Source organism: Strongylocentrotus purpuratus, unplaced genomic scaffold (assembly GCF_000002235.5).
Source record: "Strongylocentrotus purpuratus isolate Spur 01 unplaced genomic scaffold, Spur_5.0 spur5_contig_862, whole genome shotgun sequence".
Classification (NCBI taxonomy): domain Eukaryota; kingdom Metazoa; phylum Echinodermata; class Echinoidea; order Camarodonta; family Strongylocentrotidae; genus Strongylocentrotus; species Strongylocentrotus purpuratus.
The window spans coordinates 1,471,575-1,499,153 of NW_022145571.1; the positions used below are offsets into that span (position 1 = coordinate 1,471,575).

Genomic DNA, 27,579 nt, shown 5'->3' on the forward strand with positions numbered 1-27,579 from the left:
TTACTGCTTGACATTCCACGCGCGGTGTTGTTATCCATTCTATCCTTTAGGTTAAAGCGTATACTATATTTAAATATCATGTTTCAAAGACTATGCAAATGAGTATGAAAAGGATTAAGAAAGTGCCTGCTAATTGCTTTTTAGTTGGCTTTGAAATTTTCTTTCTTTTTGGAGCTGAGTTTTGTAACAATCATTTTGACTTCCCTGTATACTTCCGTACATTTTGATTAATTATATATTTTGGCTGAAACGTAGTGAGGATACGTCATCCGATCGTGGTGTTATAATTTTTAATGAGATACATGCATTTTCTTTGGAAATACTGGAGATGTTGAATTATGGTTTGAAACTGAAGATTTTTCTTGTTTTTATCCGTTTTGAGGCAATAGAACGTATAATTGGCGATGTAAGAAATGAGTTGTTATATTGATTTGTATAAATGTATATACAATATTGAAATAAAGATTTATGAAGATGTGTTTATGAGTAAAGCAAAACTTGTCAAAGGCGAATTGAAGGAGAATAACAGAACGATTGTCTGTATGTTGATTGTGTTTATTAAAATATTGTTGTACTTTATATGTAGATATATTATGGTATATATTGTTCTTGTAGATTTTTCTTTACTTTTGCTGTTTCTTTCCATTTTGTTATTTTGCAGTTGTGTAGATTATTTTTCATTATGTTATGACTTTTGCTTGTTTGTTTGTTTTTTTCTCTAAAGTTTTGTGTATATCTTTCACTGTACTATGCAGGTAACGTCAGTTAATATATTCTTCAAATATATCCCTGTTTAAAGAAATAAGTGAACGTCTGTAAGACCCTTAATCATGTTTAAACATTATTAGATAACTATACGCATCATTGTAGTTTTATATAGCCTTTAAATATCTATGAATATGTAAAAACATTTGGCATCAATTTCCTATTTTTAAATCTAGCGGATTAACTATTCATTATATGCCCCATTCCCTAATTGCTAGATAATAGCAACCAGATATTTAAAAAGTAGTGATTTTTTAAAGTTTAGTTACCCGTATGTTTCTGAACAAATTTAATATAGATCGAATATGTTCATATTCCACTTTGTTTGTTTTTTCTCACTAAATTGATTTTAATTTGAATGGTCTTTAAGATTATTTCCTCCAGTCAAGATTCATAGAAATTTCCTGCTATTGTATTAAATGTCATTTATCTCAAAAAATAATTTATTTGTTGTCTGTACTGTCCTTAACTATGAGTTAAAAAGAAGTATAACTTCAACTTTTGTTCTACTCGATATTTCTGTTTGTTGTTTTGTCATGTATGTTACGAAGCATCGTCTGAAATAAATATGCTGGCCTAAAGATGAATCTTGATTTGTTTTGTTGTTTATTTTGTATATTGTATAGTGTATACGATATAAGACGCCCACCGCAAACATGGTAAACTAAACGATCCGGCTTGGGTTCGATCTTAGAAGACCTCTCAATACCACTAGATTTTGATATTTTGACAAACAAATTCTACCGGATTTTGAATGGTAATATGAATACTAAACATCGAAATGTTGGTATAAGCTTTCTGGTCGGAGATAAAGGTAAAATCGGCTTTAAGTCAAACATTATTGCGCTACGATTTGGTGCCGATTTGGACCTTAAACACAAAAATGCCCACAACGCGCCATTATCTCGAGTTTTACCCCCGGTTTTACCATATGACTACATGATTATCTCTTCATTCGTAAATATTTCATATATTTGCATTTCCACATAAAATGATGAAGCATTGTCTTACAAAACCATACTCTAGTCGGATCGTACAATGTGCTATGACCTCTTTCGGGACAATTGTATTTATAAGGCGCTAGGTCCGATTATTGACACGCATATTAAAGTGATTTTGATCATGTTTCAACTAAATGCAAACAATCTTACTACCACTCACAACTGAAATTACCACTTCCAATTTCACCATAAAAAGGAACAGAGTCTGACACGACTTTTGATATGTATTTTATATTGTTATTTTTATTACATATCTTGAAACTAATATAAAACATTTAAACGAATGATTTTAATATCTCATTCATTTCCTTTTAACTTTACATTTCGATTTGATTTCAGCAGAAGCATAGATACTATTTTACATTTAAAAATGAAATAACACAGAGTCATTACACAATTCTGCGTACAGCAAGATAATCAGGAAAAAAGATATCATGCTTTAATGAGATGAAATATGAACATATTTGAATAAAATCACATCATATATTCTGTGTGCGTTTGACAAAAAGAAAAAAATGGAACAAAAAACCGTTAAGATATTGTACGGTATATATAATTTCAAAAACCCAGAAAGAACATCTTACATCATGGTGCGAACAGATAATGACTTTAATTGAAAGATGTATCAATGCTTTCTTTCTATGCATCTCAAATATTTGCAGTTTATTATACGAATATATATTTAAAGATCATGGCTTTTGGTAGGCTACCTCACACCTTTCTATATATTATACTTTGATTTCAACGGCCATTCCAAAGGCAATTTTCAAATAATTCCAAACTGCTCATCTGCTATACACATAATATGAGTTACTGAAGCATCCAGTTTCCCGTGAATAGTATTATTTCTATCACGCACATTTCACCCGATGTCAACAAAATAATTTATTTTTAATTAAATATGACTCTGTACTATAAGTTATTTCATCCTTCTAAATTTCCTGCATTCTCTTATGATTAGTATAGTCTCAGTAAAGATTATTATGTTATCTTCTTGTAAAGCGCTCATTTCCGACACCATTGAATCTAAATGCGTCCCCGATGTTATTAATTATATTTCAGCCAACATTGTTATACCGAATGTGGTGCGCTTATCACTCTGACCAAGACCCTGTTTTACCAAACATGTTATCAATAACAAGTTACAATGACTGTTATAAGCTACTGAAATCGTAGCTTTTGATTGGCTGAGAACACAAATTGTCATACAAATTTAGCATTTGTTATTAATAACAAGTTTTATGAAACAGGCCTCGTGTATAATTACCACAATTGAATAAAAAGGACTGACCATTATCATTTTTGTTACCATCTTATTCGTTTACTTCATTCTTTCTCCACGCTCAACGTTCCTCCTCTTCTAACTATACTCTTTGATCTTTATATATTTCTTCGGTGTTAACACCAGTCTCATTTAAACTCTGTTCTAGTATAATTATATATAAATAAATAAATCTATCCTTCTACGTCCTAAGAATTGTATTCAGCCTTATCTGATTCTTGTTCTGAAATATGAATTCGAAATACAACACAGGATTAATCAATCTTAATTTAAATTTTAAATATGTTTTTTAAAGGATGCATAACTAATCAATTTGTATAAAAACATGTCTTTCCTATAGACTAAACAGACTAACTAAAATTGGGTATATACCCATTATTTCGATACGAAATAGTTGTAAAGATAGGAAACGGGTAAAATAATATTCCAAAGTTGGGTCTGCATAGAGGGTAAAAACAGAGGTCAGCAGCGAATCTCTGAAACAATTACAAAAGCAATATATCAAATTCTGATAATATACGCTAGATGCAATATGATCTATCTACATTGTATAGTCATTACAAAAGTCGTTTATATACATATTCATAAACTATATATTCCTGAAACTACACAAGTCATGAATGATTATACGTTTAAGAACTGACTATGACTATCATACTTCCACTGTGCTCGAGCGTCTGTCGTCGTATTGTAAATTATCGCCGCGTGAATTTCGCTGTGTTACCGCCATCTCGCGTTGCATCTTCTCCAGCATAACTTGCATCTGTCTCAGTTCGACCTCTTTTTGCTCCAGCATTCGGTCTTTTTCGGCGACTTCGTCGAAGACTCCCGAGTCACGTTTGAGTTTGCTGATAATAGCAACAGAGAATATTTAAAATTAGGCATAGCCAATAAATATCTGCAAAGAAAGATCTAGAGGTGTACAGGATTATTTTGCAAGGTGGGGGGGGGGGGGGGGAGCTAATGTCTTTTGCCCGAAAATCATCATTAAGGAATCGAGCAATATTCGGGCTTTTTTTTTTAGAGCGAAAACGTTCCTTTGTCATAAGAATACACTTATCAAGAAACAACATTTACAAACAGAATATGTTTTGTTAATTGAATGCGAGGTGGTTGGAATTTTTTTTTTTAAATCCGAATTGTCAGGGTATGTAATTCCCGTCCAATCCGTGAAAAGGCCAAAATCAATTTGATTTTTAATTCATCATGATAATGATTGCAGATTTTTACTAAACTTTGAGGTGAAAACGCGGCTTTGATAAATAAAGTGCGTCTTTAAAAAATAACTACCGAGAAGATCCTTTTGGAAACATATAGTATATTTATATGTTTCCAAAAGGAACAAGACCATGAGATACACAAAAGAAAGAACAAACGTTAACCCAATGGGTATACTGAGACAGATAGAAGAATGATAACAGACTCACAACAAAATGTTTGAATAAGTAGCCAGATATAAAGAGAAATCGATAAAGAAGGGATTGGGAGTAAGGGAGGAGTGAGACAGAGAGAGAGAGAGAGAGAGAGAAGGGGGTAGAGAGTGAGCTACTAGTGGGTATATAGAAAGAAAGAGAGAACAACAACAACAAAGAAGAAGAAATGAAAAGTAATGGGAAATTTGTTTACTGATGATTATCTTTAGGTAATCTTCATAGGATGAAACTAGGGGTAGAAGAATATTTACTCTAGTTATATTGCAGAGTTAGCATTATGGCATTCTAATGTGGGATAGTACAGATACAAGTCTTACAGAAATGAAAGTTAAGATGACGATGAGGGCGACAAACAGATAAATAACTCAGCAAACGATACATGGTATACGTTATAAATTGTTATCATATAACGATAAGCACTAATAACACGAGAAAATGATCAATTAGCTAATTTTAATGTTTAGTTTTGTTATCTTTACTAATTCTTTCAACTTCTTTCGTGTCTCACCCTTCCTCCATCTACTAGCTTCCCATATCATATTACTACTCTTCCTTAACATTCCCTCCACCACTATCAACGAATTAGTCCCTTCAAGAATCTCGATTATATATAATTATTACACAGAAATACAAATCGACAGAAGACAAAAGAGTTTGTTAGGTTTTATAAGTAATCGATATAAAGTAAGTCACAAAATGAATGATATTCTTTGATTCTATGATCGGTTAATTGTGTCTTTAGTAATATATAGGCCTTCGATAAAACATAAAGTAAACAGTTTGATACCTTTCATTCTTGCTGTATTAAAAACAATGAAAATAAAATAAAACATCAGATCATGGTTGAATATATAGAAAGTATGAGAATTATAAAAACTATAAAAACAATACGAGTTTTTACGCCAGAGTAAACATGTATTTTTAATGTCATTTGTAATGTCATTTTGAAGAGGATCTGGGCTACTCTTATTACAAGTAGCGTCAACTGTGATAATTTATTAAGATCAAAATTATAAAATATATGTTAAAGGTAATACAAAGTTTTGGGAAATTTTGAAAATTGGGTGGATAGTTATTCTTTACAATTTTGATACATTTGGATGCCCATGGGGATGTATATTAAGCACTAGAAAATTTAGCCCCTAAAACAATTCTGCTTTCGAGAAAAATTGAATATAAAAATTTACCGGTGCTCCGGTAAATTTTGATAAATTTCGAATAGCGCCTACGGCCGTACAATGGTAGCTGCGACCATGAAAATCTCAGAATATGTAGTTGTTATATATCATTTTCAAACGGGAATAGCAAATCGGTCGATTTTAGTCCAGAAAAATTGTTTCATAGCTTAATTAATATCTTGACCTTGAGAGGGAGCTATACAACATAAAGAGTTTAATATTTACAATTTCATAACTTTAGACTCGATTTAAACCGCGACAACGATCACATAATATTGTAGGATCGCATATGCTTCCAATATGTTCATTTGAACAAAATTCATGACCCCATACCAAAACTTTGTATTACCTTTAACATCTGTCGTGAGTTTGTATTAACTATTTAAAACAGTCAACGTTTCCATTTCCAAAGGGGACGTGTTTCTTTGTCAGAACATTTTGTCATGCTGTGTTGATCTTATATTCAAGATGAAATGAAACCTGATTGTCCCCTATCACTTAAGAAATTAGATATCGACCCAAATTATACTCTTCAGGTCGTTATGAACTTTGGAGGCATATCCGGGTCGTGCATGCCACCTTTTAAGATACTAAATAGACTTTCGTACGCAAAAGAAAAAAGTACCCTTAGTTTTGTTTGTCCCTTTCAATTTTAGATTCAAAGGGAACCTGATAATGTCAATCATATCCTGTCCTCCTACCTTTTTCTTATCCGGGTGAGTTTGTAATTCTAAGCCTTTTCTTATCCTACTAAGATTATAGTTTTCATAATATTTTACTATCATTTGAAAGTAATTTCAATATTTAAATGTAGACCTTTAATGTTCTATCATTATCCTGACATCCTATTTACTTTCCCAGGTGATTTATATAATTCCAACCTTTTTTTAATTATCCTGCTAAGATTGTAATTTTCATATGAGTTTACTATCATTTAATAGAATTTTCAAAATGTAAATACAATAATAAATTATATAGAATTAAAACTGTTCCATCATCGCCTTATACCCTCACCTTCTTTCCCGATGGAGTTGAGTTCCACCTCCTCTTATCCTTCCAAGACGGTAGTTCTCATAATGTACATCACGTGTTACATCCTTCAAGTCTTGCATGTGTGTCCTGTATTCAAAGACGCCAATATATATTATTATGGCGATAATCTATTACCATATATGCTTTCCTTATGCAGAGGAGACGTAAGAACATCGAATGAGGGGTAAAACCTTGCCAAAACTTTGTCGACAACAAGAGTCGTAAGTATTTGGAAGAGGGGGGAAAACTCGCCAAAACTTTATCGACAAGAATAAAACAAAGCACCCCGTATGTCGTACACTTTGCTGATAAGGGTTAACAAATATCATCAGTAATTGACTTAACCAACAAATTATTTTGAATTAGCCCCTCCCCTTTAGACTGAGAGAGGGATTGTGTTACCCTCTACCACTACCTCTCAGGTTAGCAATGCCCCTGCCCTCGTGCTTCAAGCCTGTCACAACCTGACAACAACAACAATTTATTTGGATGAGGAGAAGGAGGGAGATGGGAGAGGGGGGGGGCTGGAGGAGGTGTTGGCTGTGTAATTACGTTCACCTTAGTTTAAAGCCTGTCTGCACTAGTTTGGTCAGGAGGGATTAGACCTCCCTACATAGTCACTGACAGGTGGTTATCTCATCAAATCAGCTCTCAATTAACGTAAGAAAAAGGTGACCATGGGGGGACCAATGGTCGCTGATTAGGCATTGTTTGCTATATAGAGGGCGCAAGTAGTAAGTAGTGCAACGGGGCTTTAATAGCAAATTAAAAAAATACAAGCGGGGAAGTGGTTACTGGTTGACACAATTATAATTTGGATTGTTGTTTGTCATTTCGTGTTTGTTCGTGTTTGTTCGGGCTTGCGGTCGTAACTCCAACTACAGTAGACAATAGACATGGAACTCCTTTCTTTGCAACATGGATACAATAGATATTGATCATGACATACCTGATGAGCATATTCCTGAGCTTGACGAAGTCACAATGCTTCGGGTTCTCCACTGCATTAGAAGGAACAGAATACATTAGCTTTACAATTTACAGTGTTCTTAGCAAAATTGTTTTAATGAAATAATTATATTTTCTTGAAACGAATTGCATTGATTCTTTACGTGTTTGTTGTGTGTATCAGTTTCTATGTTTTTTGTTTCATTTGTAGTCTATTTATTTTGTAAGTTGTAAATCAAATTATAAATTGATTTTGAAAATATTTCACATATCTGCATAATTGTTTACATTTGCAATATTTGTATTTGTTTAGTATTACATCATTAATTTTTTATCCATTATTTTATTTCCCATTCATATACAGGTATTAATACATATGTGTGTCAATCTAACTAGATAATCAATCAATCGATTAATCCACCAATCAATCAATCTATCTATCTATATATCTATCTATTCATATATCTATCATTCTATCTTGTAATCATAGCATACCTTCCGTAATACCCCATGGATATAATCTCCCCCTAACTCTCCTCCCGTTCACTTCGACTACTGTGTTGCTACCGATGACTGCAAATGGAATGCTGGCCTGTCACAAATAAAACAGAGCAGTACAATATTAATTGTATTATCATCATAATATAAAAATAACATGTAATTGGAAGATATTCCTACTATTGAAACTAAGTTACATACATTTTAGTCATTATGATGCAATTTTATTTGATGTGTGCAATAAGTGCAGTCTAACCTATTGAATACTATAGTAAGCACGCCCTCTAGATGCATCAAGTCAGGATGGCCGAGCGGTCTAAGGCGCTACGTTCAGGTCGTAGTCTACTCTGTAGGCGTGGGTTCGAATCCCACTTCTGACAAAAACTTTTTTCAAATTTTATCTGAACCCATAAGTCAATTAAACCACTTTCTTTCTTTTTCTACACAAAACCGCATCTAAATTATGTGCAAAAAAATGAAAATTTAAAATTCATCACTAAAAAAACAAAATGGTGCACCCATAAGAATCAGCTTTTGCTGCTATTTATAAGATATGGATGAAATGAATGAAAACAGTTATATTTCCTTGTAGACATTTTGATCGATATACGAAATTTCTGTGATCTTTACATGTCCTAAAGCCTCTACTTTAAGTGATTGCAAGAAGTAATTGCAATCGATAAAAAGAGTGACCGACTTGTCCTCATTCTATATATTAACCCATGTTTATCTCATGTCATAGCTTCTATCGAGTAATACCTTGAGTTCTTGGTCTTGTTTCTTGAAATCTTCGTCTTCATCAGACTCACAATCAGGGAATGCATAGATACCTATCTCATGCTCGGATATCTCACGTAATACCTGGTATGGATAGATGGAGAGAGAGAGACAGAGACAGAGAGAGACAGAGAGAGACAGAGAGAGATAGAGACAGAGAGAGAGAGAGACAGAGAGAGAGAGAGAGAGAGACAGAGACAGACATAGACAGAGAGAGACAGAGAGAGAGACAGATAGAGACAGAGAGAGAGAGAGAGAGAGAGAGAGAGAGAGGAGAGGGTGAAATATGGTATTAATAAGAATGATATGCATGATAAATTATTGAAGTAGTCTTGACTAAAATTAGGAAGAAACGTTCCCTAACTTCAAACATTCTTTACATGGCATTGGTTTGAACTTTGTCAAACACAGAACTTTCTAGACTCACATAAATGCATTTAAAAATGATACCACTTTCTTCTTATGTCTCAACCCCATTTCTACCAGTCATGTTCTCTAATTCGCAATTTCTAAATAGTTAATATCATTGATGATAATGATAATATTTATAAAGCGCCTTTTCCAGGAGATCCAAGCGCTGTCCCTTAGTCAATCAACAAATTAAGCAGGATTGCAGAGGTATGTTTTCAAATGTTTTTGAAGGACACAAAGGACCAAAATCATTTCGTCGCGTTCGCAGTTACCTTCTCAAGTATGGAAACAATATCAGGATGAATCACAATGAATATCAAATATCAGGATTTTTAATATTTCAAATCAGTAGTGTGGATGAATATAAGATATTATTTCTCACTTTTGAAAACCATGGGAGCTGCCAATAATTCACTTACAATTCCAAACACCTTTTTTCTCTTCCTTCAACAAGCGCTATAATGGCAGTTAGGCTAAAGCAGGGGTAATAATAAGTGCGTCTCGAAATAGAATTTCTAGATTATCGGCAGTATAGAAATGCCTATTAATATTATCATCATTATTATTATCATTATTATTATTATTATTATTATTATTATTATTATTATTATTATTATTATTATTATTATTATTATTATTATTATTATTATTATTATTATTATTATTATTATTATTATTATTATTATTATTATTATTATTATTATTTTCATTCTTACCCTGTCTTTCATCCGCTTGACTTCAGTCTTGGTGAGACAGTCTGCCTTTGCAATGATCGGTACAATGTTCACTTTGTCGTGAAGCCGCTTCATGAACTCGATGTCTATTGGTCTTAATCTAAAATGAACAAGGATTCAGAGTCAAAATATACTAAAAATGTCGTGTCTTAAATTTCCTCTCTTAAGCCCATCTAATCTAGTTTTGCAAGGAGGGATTAGACCTCCCTGCATGGTTACTGATAGGTGATTATCTCATCAAATCAACTCTCAATTAATAAAAGAAAAAGTGGATCATGGGGACCAACGGGTACTGCTTAAGCATTGATTGATAATTATATAAAGGGCGCAAGTAGCTACAAGAAGTATTCAAGGCAATACTATGAAAGAAACAAATGCAATAAAATAAACTTGAACAAGATGTGGTGGAGTTTATCAGAATAAAAAGAATATTTCTGCGGAACAAGGTTCCAGGGACAAAATAATTTTCCTTATAAATCTTCATTTCTGTAAAAGTATATGTCAGAAGTGGGATTCGAACCCACGCCTACAAAGTAGACTACGACCTGAACGTAGCGCCTTAGACCGCTCGGCCATCCTGACTTTGATGAACCCAAATGGCGTGCTTACCAGAATATTCAATAGGATGGATTGCACAATTGCGACACATCAAATAATCTTTCGTCATATGAACAACCTATGGCAATGGCTTTCCATCCTATTAAAATCTTAACATACTCTCAATGCAGTGACATATTGTGATAAAACACTTTGTGCAAATTACCACAGGATTATAACAAAAAGGAAACCAAAACAATTAACAGGAAAATGAAATAAAGTTGAATATACTTGACATGAGGTGGTCGTTGCGGGAGCAAACATATAAATATGACAATAATAATGAGAAATCATAAAAGAAAATAATTAAGCAATTGGTCTAAAAGATATGTCAGAAGTGGGATTCGAACCCACGCCTACAGAGTAGACTACGACCTGAACGTAGCGCCTTAGACCACTCGGCCATCCTGACTCACTATTTCCTTTTTCAATATCATTCACACATAAAATAAATGACGTGACATTTCATCATAAAAGCTACGGTCATGACATTCTTACAAGGGTTAATTTCAAATAAACAGTTGATAATGACATTTAATCATAGTTTAATATACCCATCCTTGATTATCAAGTATTAGACCACAATGCCTTGGTCAATAATCGTACATGATAATGTTTATCATTTTTACTCTGGCTTTGTGTGTCTCTTTTTCCTATTATATTATAGTAAAGGAGTTTTTGTTTTTGTTTGCAATAAATAAATACATTATTCAAAACCATTCCAAAAGATATGTTGTCATGTTATCAGTTATGTTATCATTTATATGTCTTTATGTTCACTAAATAAAACCAATCAATCTATCAATCTTTATTCATTAATATATTATCATTGAAATGGTAATCGTGCATACAGCTTAAAATCGTTTATGATGAAAATTGATAAAGATGATCATTACCCATGTCCATAAGGTGAGATGAAATAGAGACAGCAGTGAACTCGATCATCGATGAGATTCTTTCTATTTAATCCACTCTCATCTCGGTAATACTGTTCGAACTTGCTCTCGATGTGCGAGATGATTGGACCCCAGCTACGATGGAAGAAAGAAAGAATGACAAAATAATTGTCATATTAAATATAAGCATCATACGTGCGAAAGATTACTTCAAATACAGATAAAATGTAGTTTACTCTTGATTTCCACATACCAACCACTATGTTATAGATTCAGCATTTGAATTAGGCCTACTATAAATTCTTGATTGGCATTTTCTTAGCTTTTGCATTTTTTCTTTCACTCACTCTACCCAAATCCCGAAACATTTTTGGTAATAGTTACCTGGAGGGGAGGGGTAGGGGAGTTAGGGTTACACAGCTTTCAAAAGAAAAGTTATGGGCCCATTCCCCCTTACTAAATGGCGAGTTCAAATGGAAGACCTATATAAGCGATTCTGATTGGTTGAAAGTTCAATTGTGTTCCTTCATTTTTAATATTGCGTTTCATTCGCGAAATATAGAATCGCCTAGTTAACAATAAACGGTTTTGCTTGAAATGGTGATCAAATTTCCTTTTGTAACATCATATAGATATATTGTGGGGATGGGGGAAGGGGAGGATGGGGAAGGATTGGGGGGGGGGGGTGAATGAACATACCTGTTTTCACTGTTGACAGAGTCTCCAAACCCTGGCGTATCAACCACTGTTAATCTTAATCTCACTCCTTGCTCTTCAATGTCTATCGATGATCGCTGTATCTCTGCTGTCTTATCTATACGCTCTGTCATGATACAAACAAACAAACAATCAGTCAAGCATACATATAAAAAACACCGCAGTTTAAAGTGAAATATCAAACATGCTGTGAACCTGTGATAACATATGCTCTTTCTTTTTCATGAAAACCAAGACAGTTTAAAAAGGATTGAATTCATTCATATTTTTTTCAAAATATGATAACCACTCCAACTATTATTATGAATCTATTCATACAAGACAGATCGTCATTGAGAATGTCTTTTCTCATTTGTTGGGTCTAATGATTATGTCGCTGTATTTCTTAAAGCTGCGATTATTGGTTGGAAAATTACAAAATAAGTAATTGGTAAGTAAACCTTACAGAGGAAAAAGAGGGGCAAAGGCAAATGAGATGAAGAAAAAGAGCGAAAGAAAAGAGGGGCGGACGAAAGCAATGCAAAGACAATTCCCTCACCACTCCCTAATCTCACTCAATGTAATTGTGCTCCGTTGTATATATCTTTTTATTCTGTTTTTACAACTTTGTCTTCATGTAGTTTGTCTTTGTTATGTTGATGTTTCCTTCTCTTCGACATACTTCTATCATGTTCTGATTTGATATTCATGATTATCGCATTATGTCATGATTTTATTTAAATAAACAAACGGTTTGAATATGAATTGGCACCTTTGTGGACCCCCCCCCCCCACATTGTCTGGACCCATGCTACGCCACTGCATGTCTGCTATTGATCTTTCGAAATGATTTAATGGCATTCTAACTGGAGACTGTCATGTTTCATGTTTTCATTTCTCTTAAAATAGCTTTCACGGTTCTGTGGGCTCGTCCTGGATAGGTTTCCTGTTTATACGAATGATTTAGTGACTTAGTCGTTTAGAAAAAGGCCAATCACCCTACCGAATCCTCCTCTCTATTTGCCATCTAATAGTAATGCTCGATTATCTGGTATTACTTTTGATTTAGAAAGCTTTGATAAATATAAATAAAATTATAATCATGAATATTGAAAGTATTTCTATACATTATTTAGTCAGAAAACGAATTATTTCCATAATTTACAGGACCGAGAGGAAAACCAAGAACTAACTGGGATGGGAACATGAAGACGTGGAGAGGAATGACACTGCAAGAGTGTACTAAGATAGTCGTTCAGATCGCTTATAAATGCCACTGTTTTCTCTCACCATTTACTGGCATTGGTTTACTTTTTTTGATAGTTACATCATCGGAAGAAAAAAATATTGTTTAAAGATCAAAGCAACATGATCAACCAGTCAGGATGGCCGAGCGGTCTAAGGCGCTACGTTCAGGTCGTAGTCTACTTTGTAGGCGTGGGTTCGAATCCCACTTCTGACATATACTTTTACAGAAATGAAATAATAAGGAAAACTTCAAGCCGTTTGTTTAATTTTACTTTACTTTTTTTACTCTGAATAATTCTAAAAATATACACTAACCCACTTTAGGAAAGGTTGGTAGATTTTGTGAAAGGGCTGTCGACAGCATTAGTCAGTTAACAAGCTACCGCAAAAAAGTTAGTATTACTCTTATTGGTAAATAGTATATACACATTGGAGTTAATTGAAATTTAATTTAATTTTGTCCTTTACGTAACAGAGACATGAATCACTACATTGAGATAAGATTATTCAGTCTCGTAAATTGGTTTGTTTAAATGAAGATTTAGAGTACTTTTCAAATCTAAACCTGTCTTGAATCAATATAATTGACCTATAAAGAAACGATTACATGTTTTACAGTATTTTGCACGTCATTCGCTTTTCTATTTTGTTTAATCGTTTTTGCAATAATCCTAGAAAACTCGTTTAGCTATTACTACCTACGATTAATGTTATAATATGACAAACTTAATAGTGCGAAAAACGAGCAACGGTCTAATTGGAAGAATGAATACTGTAATAATTCAAAATGTCAACAAAATCATTATAAAAATGATAAATTAAATGGTCCACTCACTGCTGCTTAGGAAAAGCAAGGACAGGATAAATTATTAAAGTACCATCGGAGTGTTACAAGAAAATCAATGCATTACATTCAAAAGAACAGATTACATGTCTCATTAATCTGATCCAAGTCACAATTATCATGATACATGTAGATAAGTCAGGATGGCCGAGCGGTCTAAGGCGCTACGTTCAGGTCGTAGTCTACTCTGTAGGCGTGGGTTCGAATCCCACTTCTGACATACCTTTTAGACCTATTTTTTTAAATAATTATTTCCTTTTTAAAAATAATTTCTCATTATTACTGTCTTTATGTTTATGTTATACACCTGTATATAATATATCCTTGTTTTCCTCCACGACAACCACCTTACGTCAAGTATATCCAAAATGTTGTTAATTTTATTTTGTGTCGTTACAATCCTGTGGTAATTTGCGCAAAGTGTGCTATCACAATATATCACTGTATTAAGAGTATGTTAAGATTTTAATAGGATGGAAAGCCATTGCCATAGGTTGTTCATAATTATGACGAAAGTTTATTTGATGTGTCGCAATTGTGCAATCCATCCTACTGAATATTCTGGTAAGCACGCCAGTTGGGTTCATCAAAGTCAGGATGGCCGAGCGGTCTAAGGCGCTACGTTCAGGGCGTGGTCTACTTTGTAGGCGTGGGTTCGAATCCCACTTCTGACATATGTTTTAGACCTACTGTTTAAATTTTTCCTTTTATAATTTCTATCATTATTGTCATATTTGACACCTCTTGTCAATTATATCCAACTTTATTTCATTTTCCTGTTCGATTGTTTATTTCATTTTATGTTATTGTTGTTATAATCCTGTGGTAATTTGCACTAGGTGTGCTATCACACCGTATGTTTAAGGTATTGAAAGTATGTTAAGAGTATAATATGATCAAAAGCCATCGCAAAAACATACATAGTGAGTCAGGATGGCCGAGTGGTCAAAGGCGCTACGTTCAGGTCGTAGTCTACTCTGTAGGCGTGGGTTCGAATCCCACTTCTGACATATCTTTTAGACCTATTTTTTTAAATAATTATTTCCTTTTTAAAAATAATTTTTCATTATTACTGTCTTTATGTTTATGTTATACACCTGTATATAATATATCCTTGTTTTCCTCCACGACAACCACCTTACGTCAAGTATATCCAAAATGTTGTTAATTTTATTTTGTGTCGTTACAATCCTGTGGTAATTTGCGCAAAGTGTGCTATCACAATATATCACTGTATTGAGAGTATGTTAAGATTTTAATATGATGGAAAGCCATTGCCATAGGTTGTTCATAATTATGACGAAAGTTTATTTGATGTGTCGCAATTGTGCAATCCATCCTATTGAATATTCTGGTAAGCACGCCATTTGGGTTCATCAAAGTCAGGATGGCCGAGCGGTCTAAGGCGCTACGTTAAGGGCGTAGTCTACTTTGTAGGCGTGGGTTCGAATCCCACTTCTGACATATCTTTTAGACCTACTGTTTAAATTTTTCCTTTTATAATTTCTATCATTATTGTCATTTTTGACACCTCTTGTCAATTATATCCAACTTTATTTCATTTTCCTGTTCGATTGTTTATTTCATTTTATGTTATTGTTGTTATAATCCTGTGGTAATTTGCACTAGGTGTGCTATCACACCGTATGTTTAAGGTATTGAAAGTATGTTAAGAGTATAATATGATCAAAAGCCATCGCAAAAACATACATAGTGAGTCAGGATGGCCGAGTGGTCTAAGGCGCTACGTTCAGGTCGTAGTCTACTCTGTAGGCGTGGGTTCGAATCCCACTTCTGACATACCTTTTAGACCTATTTTGTTAAATAATTATTTCCTTTTTAAAAATAATTTCTCATTATTACTGTCTTTATGTTTATGTTATACACCTGTATATAATATATCCTTGTTTTCCTCCACGACAACCACCTTACGTCAAGTATATCCAAAATGTTGTTAATTTTATTTTGTGTCGTTACAATCCTGTGGTAATTTGTGCAAAGTGTGCTATCACAATATATCACTGTATTGAGAGTATGTTAAGATTTTAATATGATGGAAAGCCATTGCCATAGGTTGTTCATAATTATGACGAAAGTTTATTTGATGTGTCGCAATTGTGCAATCCATCCTATTGAATATTCTGGTAAGCACGCCATTTGGGTTCATCAAAGTCAGGATGGCCGAGCGGTCTAAGGCGCTACGTTAAGGGCGTGGTCTACTTTGTAGGCGTGGGTTCGAATCCCACTTCTGACATATCTTTTAGACCTACTGTTTAAATTTTTCCTTTTATAATTTCTATCATTATAGTCATATTTGACACCTCTTGTCAATTATATCCAACTTTATTTCATTTTCCTGTTCGATTGTTTATTTCATTTTATGTTATTGTTGTTATAGTCCTGTGGTAATTTGCACTAGGTGTGCTATCACACCGTATGTTTAAGGTATTGAAAGTATGTTAAGAGTATATTATGATCAAAAGCCATCGCAAAAACATACATAGTGAGTCAGGATGGCCGAGTGGTCTAAGGCGCTACGTTCAGGTCGTAGTCTACTCTGTAGGCGTGGGTTCGAATCCCACTTCTGACATACCTTTTAGACCTATTTTTTAAATAATTATTTCCTTTTTAAAAATAATTTCTCATTATTACTGTCTTTATGTTTATGTTATACACCTGTATATCAGGGGCGTAAATCCCGGGGGGGATGGGGGGGGGGGGCTGCATCCCCCTGGCTTGAAGTAGGGTGGATGGCCTGTACAATCATCCCCCCCCCCTGATATTACAAAACAAAGAGAGAAAAAAGGAAGAAGAAGAAAAAAAAAAATTTGTGATTGTTTCAATTTCAGCATATTGCATGAGAAATTAGTTTTTTTTATTTTTGTGTATGTACAACTGTATAGCCTACACGTATACAGTATGTCACGATCATTAAGAGTAGTTTCGCGACGTGCGCGAACAAGCACTTCATAAACTTCAGAATAATTTTCGTTATTTTGCAAGGTATTATTATAGCCCAGACGTAAAGTGCGCCAGCGCGCGAGCGCTTAAAAAGTGCAATCATGTACAGTAGATGCCCGGCTGCGAATTTTTTTTCCGTACTCGAGAGGGCAAATACCCCATGTGCGCATGCGCGTGGACTTGTGATTTCTCTGCTACTTCCCATACGAAATGTACATGTATTCGCATGTACTGTGCACGATTCGCGTTCTACGAGTAAACGATGGCATAGTAGTCTTCAAACACAGACTCTGATTTGCCAGTTTGACAAAACAATTACGCATATATCGTGCGTAGCAATAGTACTAGTATTCAAGTCTGAGTAGTTGTATGATTCAGACATTTTAGTGCTTACAGAAATGCATCCCAAATTGAATAGCATGGTATAGTAGTCTGCAAGCACAGACGCTAATCGGACAGTTTGACAACATAGTGTCTTGAGTAGTGCTTTATATTCAAATATGTGTAGTTTTATGATTCAGACCCTACTGGTGCGTGTATTGGAAAGGCATCTCAACTTGCAGAGTGGCATAGTAGTCTGCAAGCACAGACGCTAATCTGACAGTTTGACAAAATAGTGTTATTCAAGTCTGAGTAGTTTTATGATTCAGACCCTACTGGTGCGTGTATTGGAAATGCACCTCAACTTATAGAGTGGCATAGTAGTATGCAAGCACAGACTCTCCTTTGACAGTTTGACAGAATAATATAGGCCTATTGTGTATTGAGTAGTGCTTTTATTCAAGTTTTCGTAGTTTTCTGTGTTGTGCCACTGCTCTCTCACTCTCTCTCTCTCTCTCTCTCTCTTTCTCTCTCTCTAGCTCTCCCTCCAGTATGCTCGCACTCTCTGTATTACTTTTATTTATAATCATGGTCTGCTGAGAGCCAGAAGGATGTTAACTCTTAACACAACGAATGCCCTTCTGGCTCTGAACAAACGATAGTAGGCCTATTTATAGGCCTACCATGGGGTCTGGAATCATTAAACTACACAAACTTGCATAAAATCACTACTCATCAATACACAATATATTATTATGTCCTTGCAGACTACTATACTACACTCTACACATTGAGATGCATTTCTAACGCACGCACCAGTAGGGTCTGAATCATACATCTACGCAGACTTGAATAAAGTACTTCTCAGCACACTACTAGTATGTTGTCAAACTGTCAGATTAGCGTCTGTGCTTGCAGACTACTATACCATTCTATACAAGTTGGCGACTTGAATAAAGTACTTCTCAGCACACTACTAGTATGTTGTCAAACTGTCAGATTAGCGTCTGTGCTTGCAGACTACTATACCATTCTATACAAGTTGCAATGTATTTCCATATGCACTACTGGGTCTGAATCATACAACTACACAGACTTGAATAAGCACATCGCGACACATACGCATATTGATTTGTCAAACTGGCAAATCAGCACCTGATACCAATAATCGAGCCAGTAAGGTATCAAAGCAGGTGACCCAAAGTCGCTCAGTATATATCAGAGCAGAATATATATTCTGTAACCCAGGTGATATAGTTGCAATAGTAATGTACTGGAACTATATTGTCTCCTGGATTATACTGATGACCCAGTAAGATAGTGTAAAACTAGTCGTCCAGCGCGCGCGCGCTACTCAGCTACTGTAGATCACCGCCTCTGGATTATATTCTGTAACAGTAACTTACTGTGGAAGGCTTGTGCGGAATACGCGTGCGTACCATTAGGCAGCCTATGCCATATCCTGCATGCTCGACCGGCTATAGCGGCGGATCCAAGAGTTTTTTTTTTTAAGGAGGGGCATGAAGTGTTATATCGGCATGGGTCCCGGGGCCAAAGGGCCCCGGAAAAAAAATTGAACTATAAGATGCTTTATGGTACATTCTGAGGCATTTCTGAATGCGTAAACTGAACATTTATTTGAAAATTCTGGGCTTTTCCCTGTTTTTTCGGAAGGAATTGGGGGGCATGCACCCCAACGCTCCCCATGGGTCCGGCCCTGGCAAGGCTAGCTAGCTCGACGCGATCCGGCAGGGCTAGCTCTCTGCAGTAGTACGCCCAGGACTGGCGTCGACCGCCGGCGCCGCCGCTAGACCCGCCAGAGCGCCTAGCTAGATACCGTACCTGCAGCTAGCATCAGCTACAGTTTCAGCTGGTCGGCGCAGCTTTTTAGCCTGGCCTATGCTGCTGGTGGTTCCTTGTCTTCACTCCAAAAATATCTACAATGTATACCGTAAGTTTTAAATATGTCTATAGATATTCATCTTAGAGGAATAATCGATAAGGACTAGACTAGGCCTAGTCTGATATTGTTTGAAAAACATTTGCCTTTGTATTTCATGAATAGAGTAGACTCTAGTCCCAAATATAAACTTTTCTGTGTGTGATTCCATCGTTATTTGTGTGTGTGTGTGTTGGCAATTTTTCTACGAAAAAGTGTTGTACAATCAAAATTCATCCAACTTGAGCATACCAAATTCCACTTCACACTCCTATAATTTCAATGCATAAGGTCTAGCCATTAATTAACCGGTATCAACATCATGAAACTCATTGGATTTTACTAAGTTAAACTAACAAATTACTTTTCCACACACTGGCAGTTAGGTCTACAAAACGAATACCGGTAGCCTAGATCTAGATCTAGATCTAGAAGTCTAGGCCTACTAGATCTAAATTATAAATAGGAGAAAATGTAAATTATTGTTCAATTGAATATTGAATATGAATCATTATGATGCTTCAAAATCATAGTTCACACTGCAGTTTAAATAACCTAAAAAAATCAGTTCTCTTATTTAATTTCATGATTCACACTCACAGCTCAAAATCGCGTTGAAAAACTGAAGAAACTGCCCCTTGATTTTATTCCATTGCACTTTGTTTCACTAGCGTTTGCGCATCGATAGACTTTATGATAGACTCTGTCTAGATCAACAGAAAATTCAAAGAAATTTTGGGCAAATCTTGATGAAACTGCGGCTATTTGTGCTGCTCACTCTCCTCATTTGGCATGTTTGGCGCTATAGCCAATGTACTATGTAGGTATTTCATTTAAAATAATTATTATAAAGTCAAAATGACTAGTATATTGTCTACACATTCTTGGCATGCTTGTGAAATATTCCACCACTCATTCAAGGACTCTGCACAGTAAAGCCTAACGGTTCATTGTGCGCAATGCTTGCACATGTTATGTCTGTAGATTTTATAGGCCTACACGAAGAAAAAAAAATGGTTTATTCACAAAATCAGTTGAGGTGCTAGTACGAGAATAAGCATTGTCCGCATAAACGACAATACCCTCGTAAATGCAGACCATTCGCATCCAGAAAATAAGGATCATCCGCATTTTCGTGAAGGATCCGGATTCCCGATCCGCGCGTTGGTGATGCGAAAAAACGGATTCCGCGATGATGCTCCATAATGCATTTTACACTTACGCAGAGACTTTCACGTTATGAACAATAAATCCTAGGGAAGACGGACAACCCATAGAAAGTATAGACGGTGAACTGGAGGTATTTTATTACGCGGAATCCGTTTTTCGCATTAATTGCCAGCACGCGGATCAGGAACCCTGTACCTGCAGAACACCGAAGAAGAAAAAACGTCCGTGAAAATTGCAGACAATCCTTATTTTTTTAGGTTGAGACTTGTCCGCGTTTACCAGGATATTTTTGTTTATGCGGACAATCTTCATTCTCAGACCAGTGCCCCTACTGAAAATGGAAATATTCCTCACATCAATTCCACTCTTAGAGAAATAACTTGGCACAAAGTACCCTGCAGGAAGTCAAGCTAGGGCCATGCAAGGACAAGTAAAAGGGCCACATCCAATCCATTGTAATTTGCAATTATAATTTTTTTTCTTTTTCATAAAGATAAAGAATAATAGGAATAACTCATTGTTTAAAATACACATCACATATGATTTGAACAAAAATACCATGCAAACATTATCTATTTTTCTATTTGGGACTATTAAATGGCAAAATGGAATGATGATGCATTTTGGAGCAGGCAGCATGTTCTTGGCCATCAACACATAATTACCAGGATTTTTCACTGAATATGTTTTAGATGGAATATATTAATTGTTCTTTATGTTATAATTTCATTATATTTTAATCAATCAGATTTCATATTTTTCATTGAAATGAGTTATCAATGTAATTTTTTTGGGTAAAATTGTTTCTTAGGATCATACACTGGCCCAACTTTATTTTTGAAGAAAAAAAATGTTATTGTTTTGGTAATTACTGTTGTAATCTAACAATACGAACAAGCAAAGGGCGTATACAGTAGTACAAAATAAGCACTGACTTGAACAATTCAGGGAAAGCTACATGTATTTATAGTGGGAGGGGGGGGGGGGGTAATGATCCTATGCACCTAATTCTGCATTGGTGTAGTACGTAGTTCCCATCATTTGCTATTTCCCCATTGGTGTTATAAATTTGCTTGCATCTTCACATTGGAGTGAATGTTGTTATAGGGTTCTATAGACTATTACCCCCCCCCCCCCCCGGATAATCACCCCTGACAATTACCGCAAAAGGACATTTTACCCCCCCCCCCCTCTGAAAACTTAGCCCCCCCCCCCCAACCCTCAATTGAAGCTGTTATTCAACCCTTACACTGACAGCAGTGATCAAGGTTGACCTCTCAGTCATGAATATAAGCCATAAGGGGGAGGGGGGGGGGGTTATACTTTGCACCATACAAGTAGGGTGATCCTATACACCCAATTTTGCATCCAGTGGTTCCTATCATTTGTGATTTTTCCAAACATTATTTAAGTCAATTTTATAAATTCGCTTGCATCTTCAAATTGGAGTGATCGAATGCCGTTTTAGCAATATTTTAATTTTATTTTCATATTGCATCTTTTTAATACAAACAGAAAACCTAACATGCTTGAAGATGTAGGAGATCCTCGCTATCCATCCACCTTCGCAGCTTCTTTTGCCTCACAATTACCTCTGTTACAAGTCCTATTAAACACCGTGCCTGATTCGGGTGCAGATGACAGCACTGGGGACACTTCGCCTCAATTGAAGCTGTTATACAACCCTTAGACACAACCACTTGCCTGCTAATTACCTGCTATGAAAGAAATTACATATTGTGGTAAGTACATTAAAGCAGTAATGGGAATGTGGGGCTGTCTCACTGACAGCAGTGATCATGGTTGACGTACTCTCAGTCGTATAATCATCATGGGCGGGGTTCATACGTTGATGCTATACAAGTAGCATGAACCTATACACCTAATTCTACATCCAGTGTTCCCATCATTTGTGATTTTCCCAGAGATTAAGTCAATTTTATAAATTTCCTTGCATTTTCACATTTGAGTGAATTTTGTTTTAGCATGGGGCATGGGGGGGGGGGGGGGTCATACTTTGATGTCATACAAGTAGCATGATTCTGTACACCCAATTCTGTTTTAAGTTTCGTTTATAGATTTGATTGCATTTGACATTCTTGAACATGTACGATATCCTCGCTATCCTTCCACCTTCACAGCTTCTTTTGCCTCACAATTACTTCTGTCACATACAAGTCCTAACACCATGCCTACTTTTGGTGCAGGGAGCCTAAAGGGCATTTCCAATTTCCTTTGGTTGTTGCCACTTTTTTTTTAATGAATGCGTTTTAAGCCTTGTAATTGCGATATCTAAGTAATCATTTGAGGTATGAACTTCAAACCTGCTAATAGTATGTATCACTTTAGGAAGACAATCTGATTATATTTTGGGGTAAGTAGGTCAAAGGTCACATAAGGATTTCTCTTTATGCCAATAGAAAAAACTCTCACATTGTTTAATACAGATAACGTTATAGAATTTACACAATGGAGGGATTTTATTTTTTATTTTTTAATCTCTGAAACCCAAAACTGTACAAAATCCAGGAATGAAAATTTAATCTAATGATACTTTGATCTCAAGATATATGTTTTGGCGGACCCACCTCCCACTAGCATAGAGTGTTGAAAGAGTCACACACTTTTTACAGCAAACGTTATTGTTGAGGCATAACATAAACTGTTTTGCGAGAACGTGCAGTTTTCTTCATGTTGGACTGTTTTCAAGATATGTAATTTTCGATCTTTACCAATTAGTATTGCATCTGTTGGATCATTTAGAAGAAACACCTACTTATGATATTCATATTAATGTTTAAATGTGCCACATTAATCTGTACAAAGTAAAAAGGGTATTTATTCAAGATTAAAATGATAGTGTTTAAGCCTATATTATACACTATTTATTTAAAAAAATCAGTAATGTGAAGATAAGTTGAGGCTAGCAGTCTGCAATACTTTGAAACAGATAAAGTCCTGCAAAGGAAACAAAATAGAGCCTCAAGCACGTTAGGAAAATGTGTGTCGAAGTGTTGAAATGAAAAATTATCTTACAGTAGTCTGATTGGTGTCCCTTTTTTTTTTATCTCCTTTGCAGCTTTGCTCAAGCTCAGCATCCATTATTACATTATTCCTTCACTTTTTATCAAAATTTAATGAATTTTTTCTTTTCTCTTTTGTTTCTTTTATTTGATAGAGCTACTAGCAAAGGAACAACTTCAACACTGCATCAAATGGCTCGACCAAAGTTATCAGTGGAGCAATATTCACCTGGTTTCCCCAAAACAAAACAGCACATCCCAAAGAATGGTAAACTCCAGTTGAAAAGACATGCGATTCTGAAATAACCATGGTCATTTCAGACATCTTGCGGGAGAATTAAAAGGGGCAAGAATAGTCAGTGATTTAGATACATTTTACCATCATGAGCATTCACTGCATTGCACAGTTTGTAACTGAATAGTTGGAGAGAAACTGGACTCTGTGTAACTATACTAGACATGACAAGTACAGAAGTACTAGCTAGTAATGGACAAGGAATTTTACTCACGTGAGCAGTTCAAAACCGAATCCAAGTAAGTTTTCCTCAAGTGTATCCAACCAGCCCTTCAAATGCTGCACCTAGACCACAAGGCCATCCAAAACTGCACCACTCCGACAATTCTGGGAGTTATATTACAGTCAGATCTCAAATGGAATTTCCAAGTGTTTGATATGATATCAAGTGCCGGCAAGCGACTATACATTACGACATCTCAGAGTATCATGTGAAGATCTAGCAGACATCTTCTCGACATATCCGATCTTCGCTAGAATACGCTTCTCCAGTTTGGTCCACATCAATTTCCCGAACAGTTATCTTGCAGTCTGAAAATAGTGCAGAAACGTGTCTGCTGTATTATACTTGGATAAGAACAGTTGTATGAAACCACTCGTTTCTCTCCAGAGTCTAACTTCTTGCCGTCTTGCCCTTCTTGAATCCTTTTCTCTCAAACTGTTTAAGTCATCACGAGATCGAATTATGTTCTACCGCCAACTCGTCGCCAAACCTCTTGCCATGAACTCTGAAACTCTCTACACATAACTATACCCTATTGTAGAACTGAGAGACACCACACTTCAATTATTCCCTTTATCGTACGACTCTTTAACAACTAACTGTGATTTTAATTATCTTTGTCATGTTTGTATTTATTTATTTTTGCTTACCATATTATTGTTTTTCATTCTTCTCTTTTCCATTCTTCATTCTTTTATCCTCCCCTCTCATACTCTCATACTTTTTGTCCTTCTCTCTAAATCAGCAATTAAAGTACTTACATGCATTATGATTATTATTACAATTTTGATTAATTACAAAAGAGTCATCTCAGAATGAAGTATCTTTTTAAAGGTAAAGACCAGTATTAGACATGCCCCAATTTCAAAAAATGAAATGGAAACTCTCATTACCAATCATGTAAAAGAATATGTTTTGACTAATACATGTACATGATGATAAAAAATTTGCCGGGAAACCGCCTACTAATTCGTATATTTGGTAAATTTGTTTCTCTCGTGGTCGTGTGAGAGATATAGGGTGGTCCCATATACATCTTTCTGTGTATAGTGCTTGTAACTTTACGAAGAATGGGCCAAATATCTTTTCATTTTGATGATTCCAGAACTTTGCAGATGCTAGATGCTAGATGATCAACATTTTCTGATCGATTCCACAACGTTTCTTTCACAATGCAATCGCATGACCATTACTGGTCTCTACCTTTAATCAATCTTTTTATTCATTATGTTTAGCTTGTAATTAGGTTTTTCACACCCATTAACCAATGTATCGGTTATTACAGAATTTTAAAATCACAATTATAGGCATGTATTTTCTGAGAGGGTGGTGTTGACTTTTTGTGACTGCTTTTATTTGTGTTTGCGATGGGATTTCATTTCTTTCATTACCCATTGTCGGTTTAATTCAAAACTGTATGAGTTTTAGAGCTCAATAAGTATTAAGTCTTATTTAGGTATCAACAAAAGCTACTCTGAACATAATTGTTTGAATATAAGGTTATACTATTTACAATTGCTATACAATTTCTATTTGGAGCATTTTTGGGGTACTAAAGTTCTTGCTAGATGTTAACCCAATGAAAAGTCATGCGTAAACAATTTTCAATATTATTATTCTACTCAAAGAAAAGAACGGGGTGATTTTTTTCCTATTTGTATACCTTTTTTCCTGTGTTTGGTACTAAATTTGTCATTATAGGAAATATATATTTTTGAAGTCATTGCCAATTTTCATGAGTTCGGCTCATGGTCAATTTTAGTTGAATTGCCCACATTCAAATGTATATAATTCTTTAAAATCATATTGATTTTATTTTGGCATGTATTCTTTGGTAGCAAAAATACACCCATCACATTAGGTAATTAAGCTAAGAGTAATTGCTGGTAAATTTTCGAATTCTCTGGTGTGCAAGTTTTATATATAATCTCTCTATCTTTTATGAGGGAAAAGGTTAAACAAGTACCTACAGTCTTCTCAGAAAATACATAGTGCATGTACAGTGTAAGTTTAACTTAAATAATTGATATTCCTGTTATAGGCAGTTTAAGACTTTTCAACTGATATCTTGTCATGATCTTGGTTTTTGATAATTAATCGATTAGTGTTAATAGTTTAGCATGGGTTGAGTTACTGAGAGGGCACTGATGTCATGGGGGGGGGGGGGGGGGGGGGCTGCTGCTCTTATTAATTGAATTAATTGTTTAGACAGATAACTGGAATCTCAAGTTGGAGCATGTGGGAGGGGTCATGTTGCATTCCTTTACTTTTCTTTTCACTCCTTGATAGAATGTCACATATCATTTCAGATACCCTCCCCCCCTATAGGTATTACTCTCAAGCAAATCAATCGATAGAGGAATGTGTTATTGGGTTAGTTCAGCAATTACATAATGATGCCTTTTGTCTCAAATTTTCAGACTTGTTGGATTGGATAGGAAAGGATCTTAACCCTAATAAGGCCGGGGGGGGGGGCATTATGGCCCCCCCCCCCACGATTTTTCCAATTGCTCGTGAACGCATATGGATGGCGCCCCGCCGCTCGCTGACTTTTTTCTTTCAAGTCTTGCGCAACTTTTAAAAGAATTTTTTTGAAAATCGGACCTACGGTTACAAGGTCACGTGACCTTTTGTCTTTGCATGTCAGCCCGAAAATCGCTCATTTTCGTGATTTGTGTACAAACATATGGAAAAGTCATTTTTCCTAAAAACAGATCAGACATGGGTTATTGGGTCTTGTTTAAAGTTAAGGTGGTTGTTTTGGGAGTCAAAATAGTTGAATTGTAGTAAGAAATGAAATAGAACAACAAAAACAATGAAATACATAAGTTAAAAAACAATGAAATACATAAGAAATTATCAAAACAAGGGATAACATAAGGAATAAGCTGGCTCTTCCGAATTTTTTTGTCGTATTATTATTCAGAATGGTCTAATGAATGTATGCAGTGAAAAAGAATGCCTTGATATGAATAATATATGATTTATGGGTAAAAATGTGATTTGTATGACTTTATTTGCATAAATTACCATAAATATGCAAATGAGTGCATTTTTCAAAAAAAAATTGAAATTATCATATTATTCTATATACTTCACTTGACAGGCGTGCAAATTTTCGCGGCGATCGGCCGCTTCGCGGCCGAGATCTTAAGGGGGGCCATAATGCCCCCCCCCCCGGCCGTACTAAGACCTCAAATAGCCCGGCCTTATTAGGGTTAAAGTAGTATTGTTATTTTGGCTCTATGTTCTCCAGTTTCGCTCTGATGACTGCGAGGTTATGTCTTTTGTATGTCTTTTTTGAGAG

General features: G+C 35.3%; 1 protein-coding gene, 1 long non-coding RNA gene and 11 other non-coding genes across 14 annotated transcripts; 10 read left to right on the forward strand and 3 right to left on the reverse strand.

Annotated features, from left to right (window-relative positions):
- Nucleotides 1-1,989: 1,989 nt before the first annotated feature.
- Nucleotides 1,990-12,397, reverse strand: LOC587790 (septin-5). 2 transcript variants are annotated; one of them, XM_030972321.1, is made up of 9 exons: nt 12,252-12,397; nt 11,553-11,687; nt 10,042-10,159; nt 8,897-8,998; nt 8,135-8,231; nt 7,641-7,692; nt 6,674-6,778; nt 5,269-5,280; nt 1,990-3,896 (listed from the first exon to the last, which is right to left on the reverse strand). In XM_030972321.1, the coding sequence occupies exons 1-9, from the start codon at nt 12,380-12,382 to the stop codon at nt 3,701-3,703; spliced, it is 948 nt and encodes a 315-aa protein (XP_030828181.1). In that variant the 5' UTR covers nt 12,383-12,397; the 3' UTR covers nt 1,990-3,700. The 2 variants fall into 2 exon arrangements, with proteins under 2 accessions (XP_030828181.1, XP_030828186.1); XM_030972326.1 differs by lacking the exon at nt 5,269-5,280.
- Nucleotides 8,435-8,517, forward strand: TRNAL-CAG. Its single transcript has one exon. It is a non-coding gene; the product is annotated as a tRNA-Leu (tRNA).
- TRNAL-CAG lies at nt 10,559-10,641 on the reverse strand. The gene has a single exon. It is a non-coding gene; the product is annotated as a tRNA-Leu (tRNA).
- TRNAL-CAG lies at nt 10,986-11,068 on the reverse strand. The gene has a single exon. It is a non-coding gene; the product is annotated as a tRNA-Leu (tRNA).
- Nucleotides 12,398-13,627: 1,230 nt separating the features above from the next.
- TRNAL-CAG lies at nt 13,628-13,710 on the forward strand. The gene has a single exon. It is a non-coding gene; the product is annotated as a tRNA-Leu (tRNA).
- A 767-nt stretch (nt 13,711-14,477) lies between these two features.
- Nucleotides 14,478-14,560, forward strand: TRNAL-CAG. The gene has a single exon. It is a non-coding gene; the product is annotated as a tRNA-Leu (tRNA).
- A 371-nt stretch (nt 14,561-14,931) lies between these two features.
- On the forward strand, nt 14,932-15,014 carry TRNAL-CAG. The gene has a single exon. It is a non-coding gene; the product is annotated as a tRNA-Leu (tRNA).
- Nucleotides 15,015-15,267: 253 nt separating this feature from the next.
- Nucleotides 15,268-15,350, forward strand: TRNAL-CAG. The gene has a single exon. It is a non-coding gene; the product is annotated as a tRNA-Leu (tRNA).
- A 371-nt stretch (nt 15,351-15,721) lies between these two features.
- On the forward strand, nt 15,722-15,804 carry TRNAL-AAG. Its single transcript has one exon. It is a non-coding gene; the product is annotated as a tRNA-Leu (tRNA).
- Nucleotides 15,805-16,057: 253 nt separating this feature from the next.
- Nucleotides 16,058-16,140, forward strand: TRNAL-CAG. Its single transcript has one exon. It is a non-coding gene; the product is annotated as a tRNA-Leu (tRNA).
- Nucleotides 16,141-16,511: 371 nt separating this feature from the next.
- On the forward strand, nt 16,512-16,594 carry TRNAL-AAG. Its single transcript has one exon. It is a non-coding gene; the product is annotated as a tRNA-Leu (tRNA).
- Nucleotides 16,595-16,847: 253 nt separating this feature from the next.
- Nucleotides 16,848-16,930, forward strand: TRNAL-CAG. Its single transcript has one exon. It is a non-coding gene; the product is annotated as a tRNA-Leu (tRNA).
- Nucleotides 16,931-19,110: 2,180 nt separating this feature from the next.
- On the forward strand, nt 19,111-25,044 carry LOC115919186. The gene is made up of 3 exons (XR_004061743.1): nt 19,111-19,573; nt 22,247-22,473; nt 23,910-25,044. It is a non-coding gene; the product is annotated as an uncharacterized LOC115919186 (long non-coding RNA).
- The last annotated feature ends 2,535 nt before the right edge of the window (nt 25,045-27,579 follow it).

What these genes read in the sequence shown, in the direction of transcription:
- LOC587790 (XM_030972321.1), bottom strand. Translation starts at nt 12,382, where the DNA reads ATGACAGAGCGTATAGATAAGACAGCAGAGATACAGCGATCATCGATA. An exon ending in AACAAGACCAAGAACTCAAG is followed by an intron (nt 8,232 to 8,896) that starts GTATTACTCGAT and finishes TATTTGTGACAG; the next exon opens with GCCAGCATTCCATTTGCAGT. An exon ending in TCCATGGGGTATTACGGAAG is followed by an intron (nt 7,693 to 8,134) that starts GTATGCTATGAT and finishes CTTCTAATGCAG; the next exon opens with TGGAGAACCCGAAGCATTGT.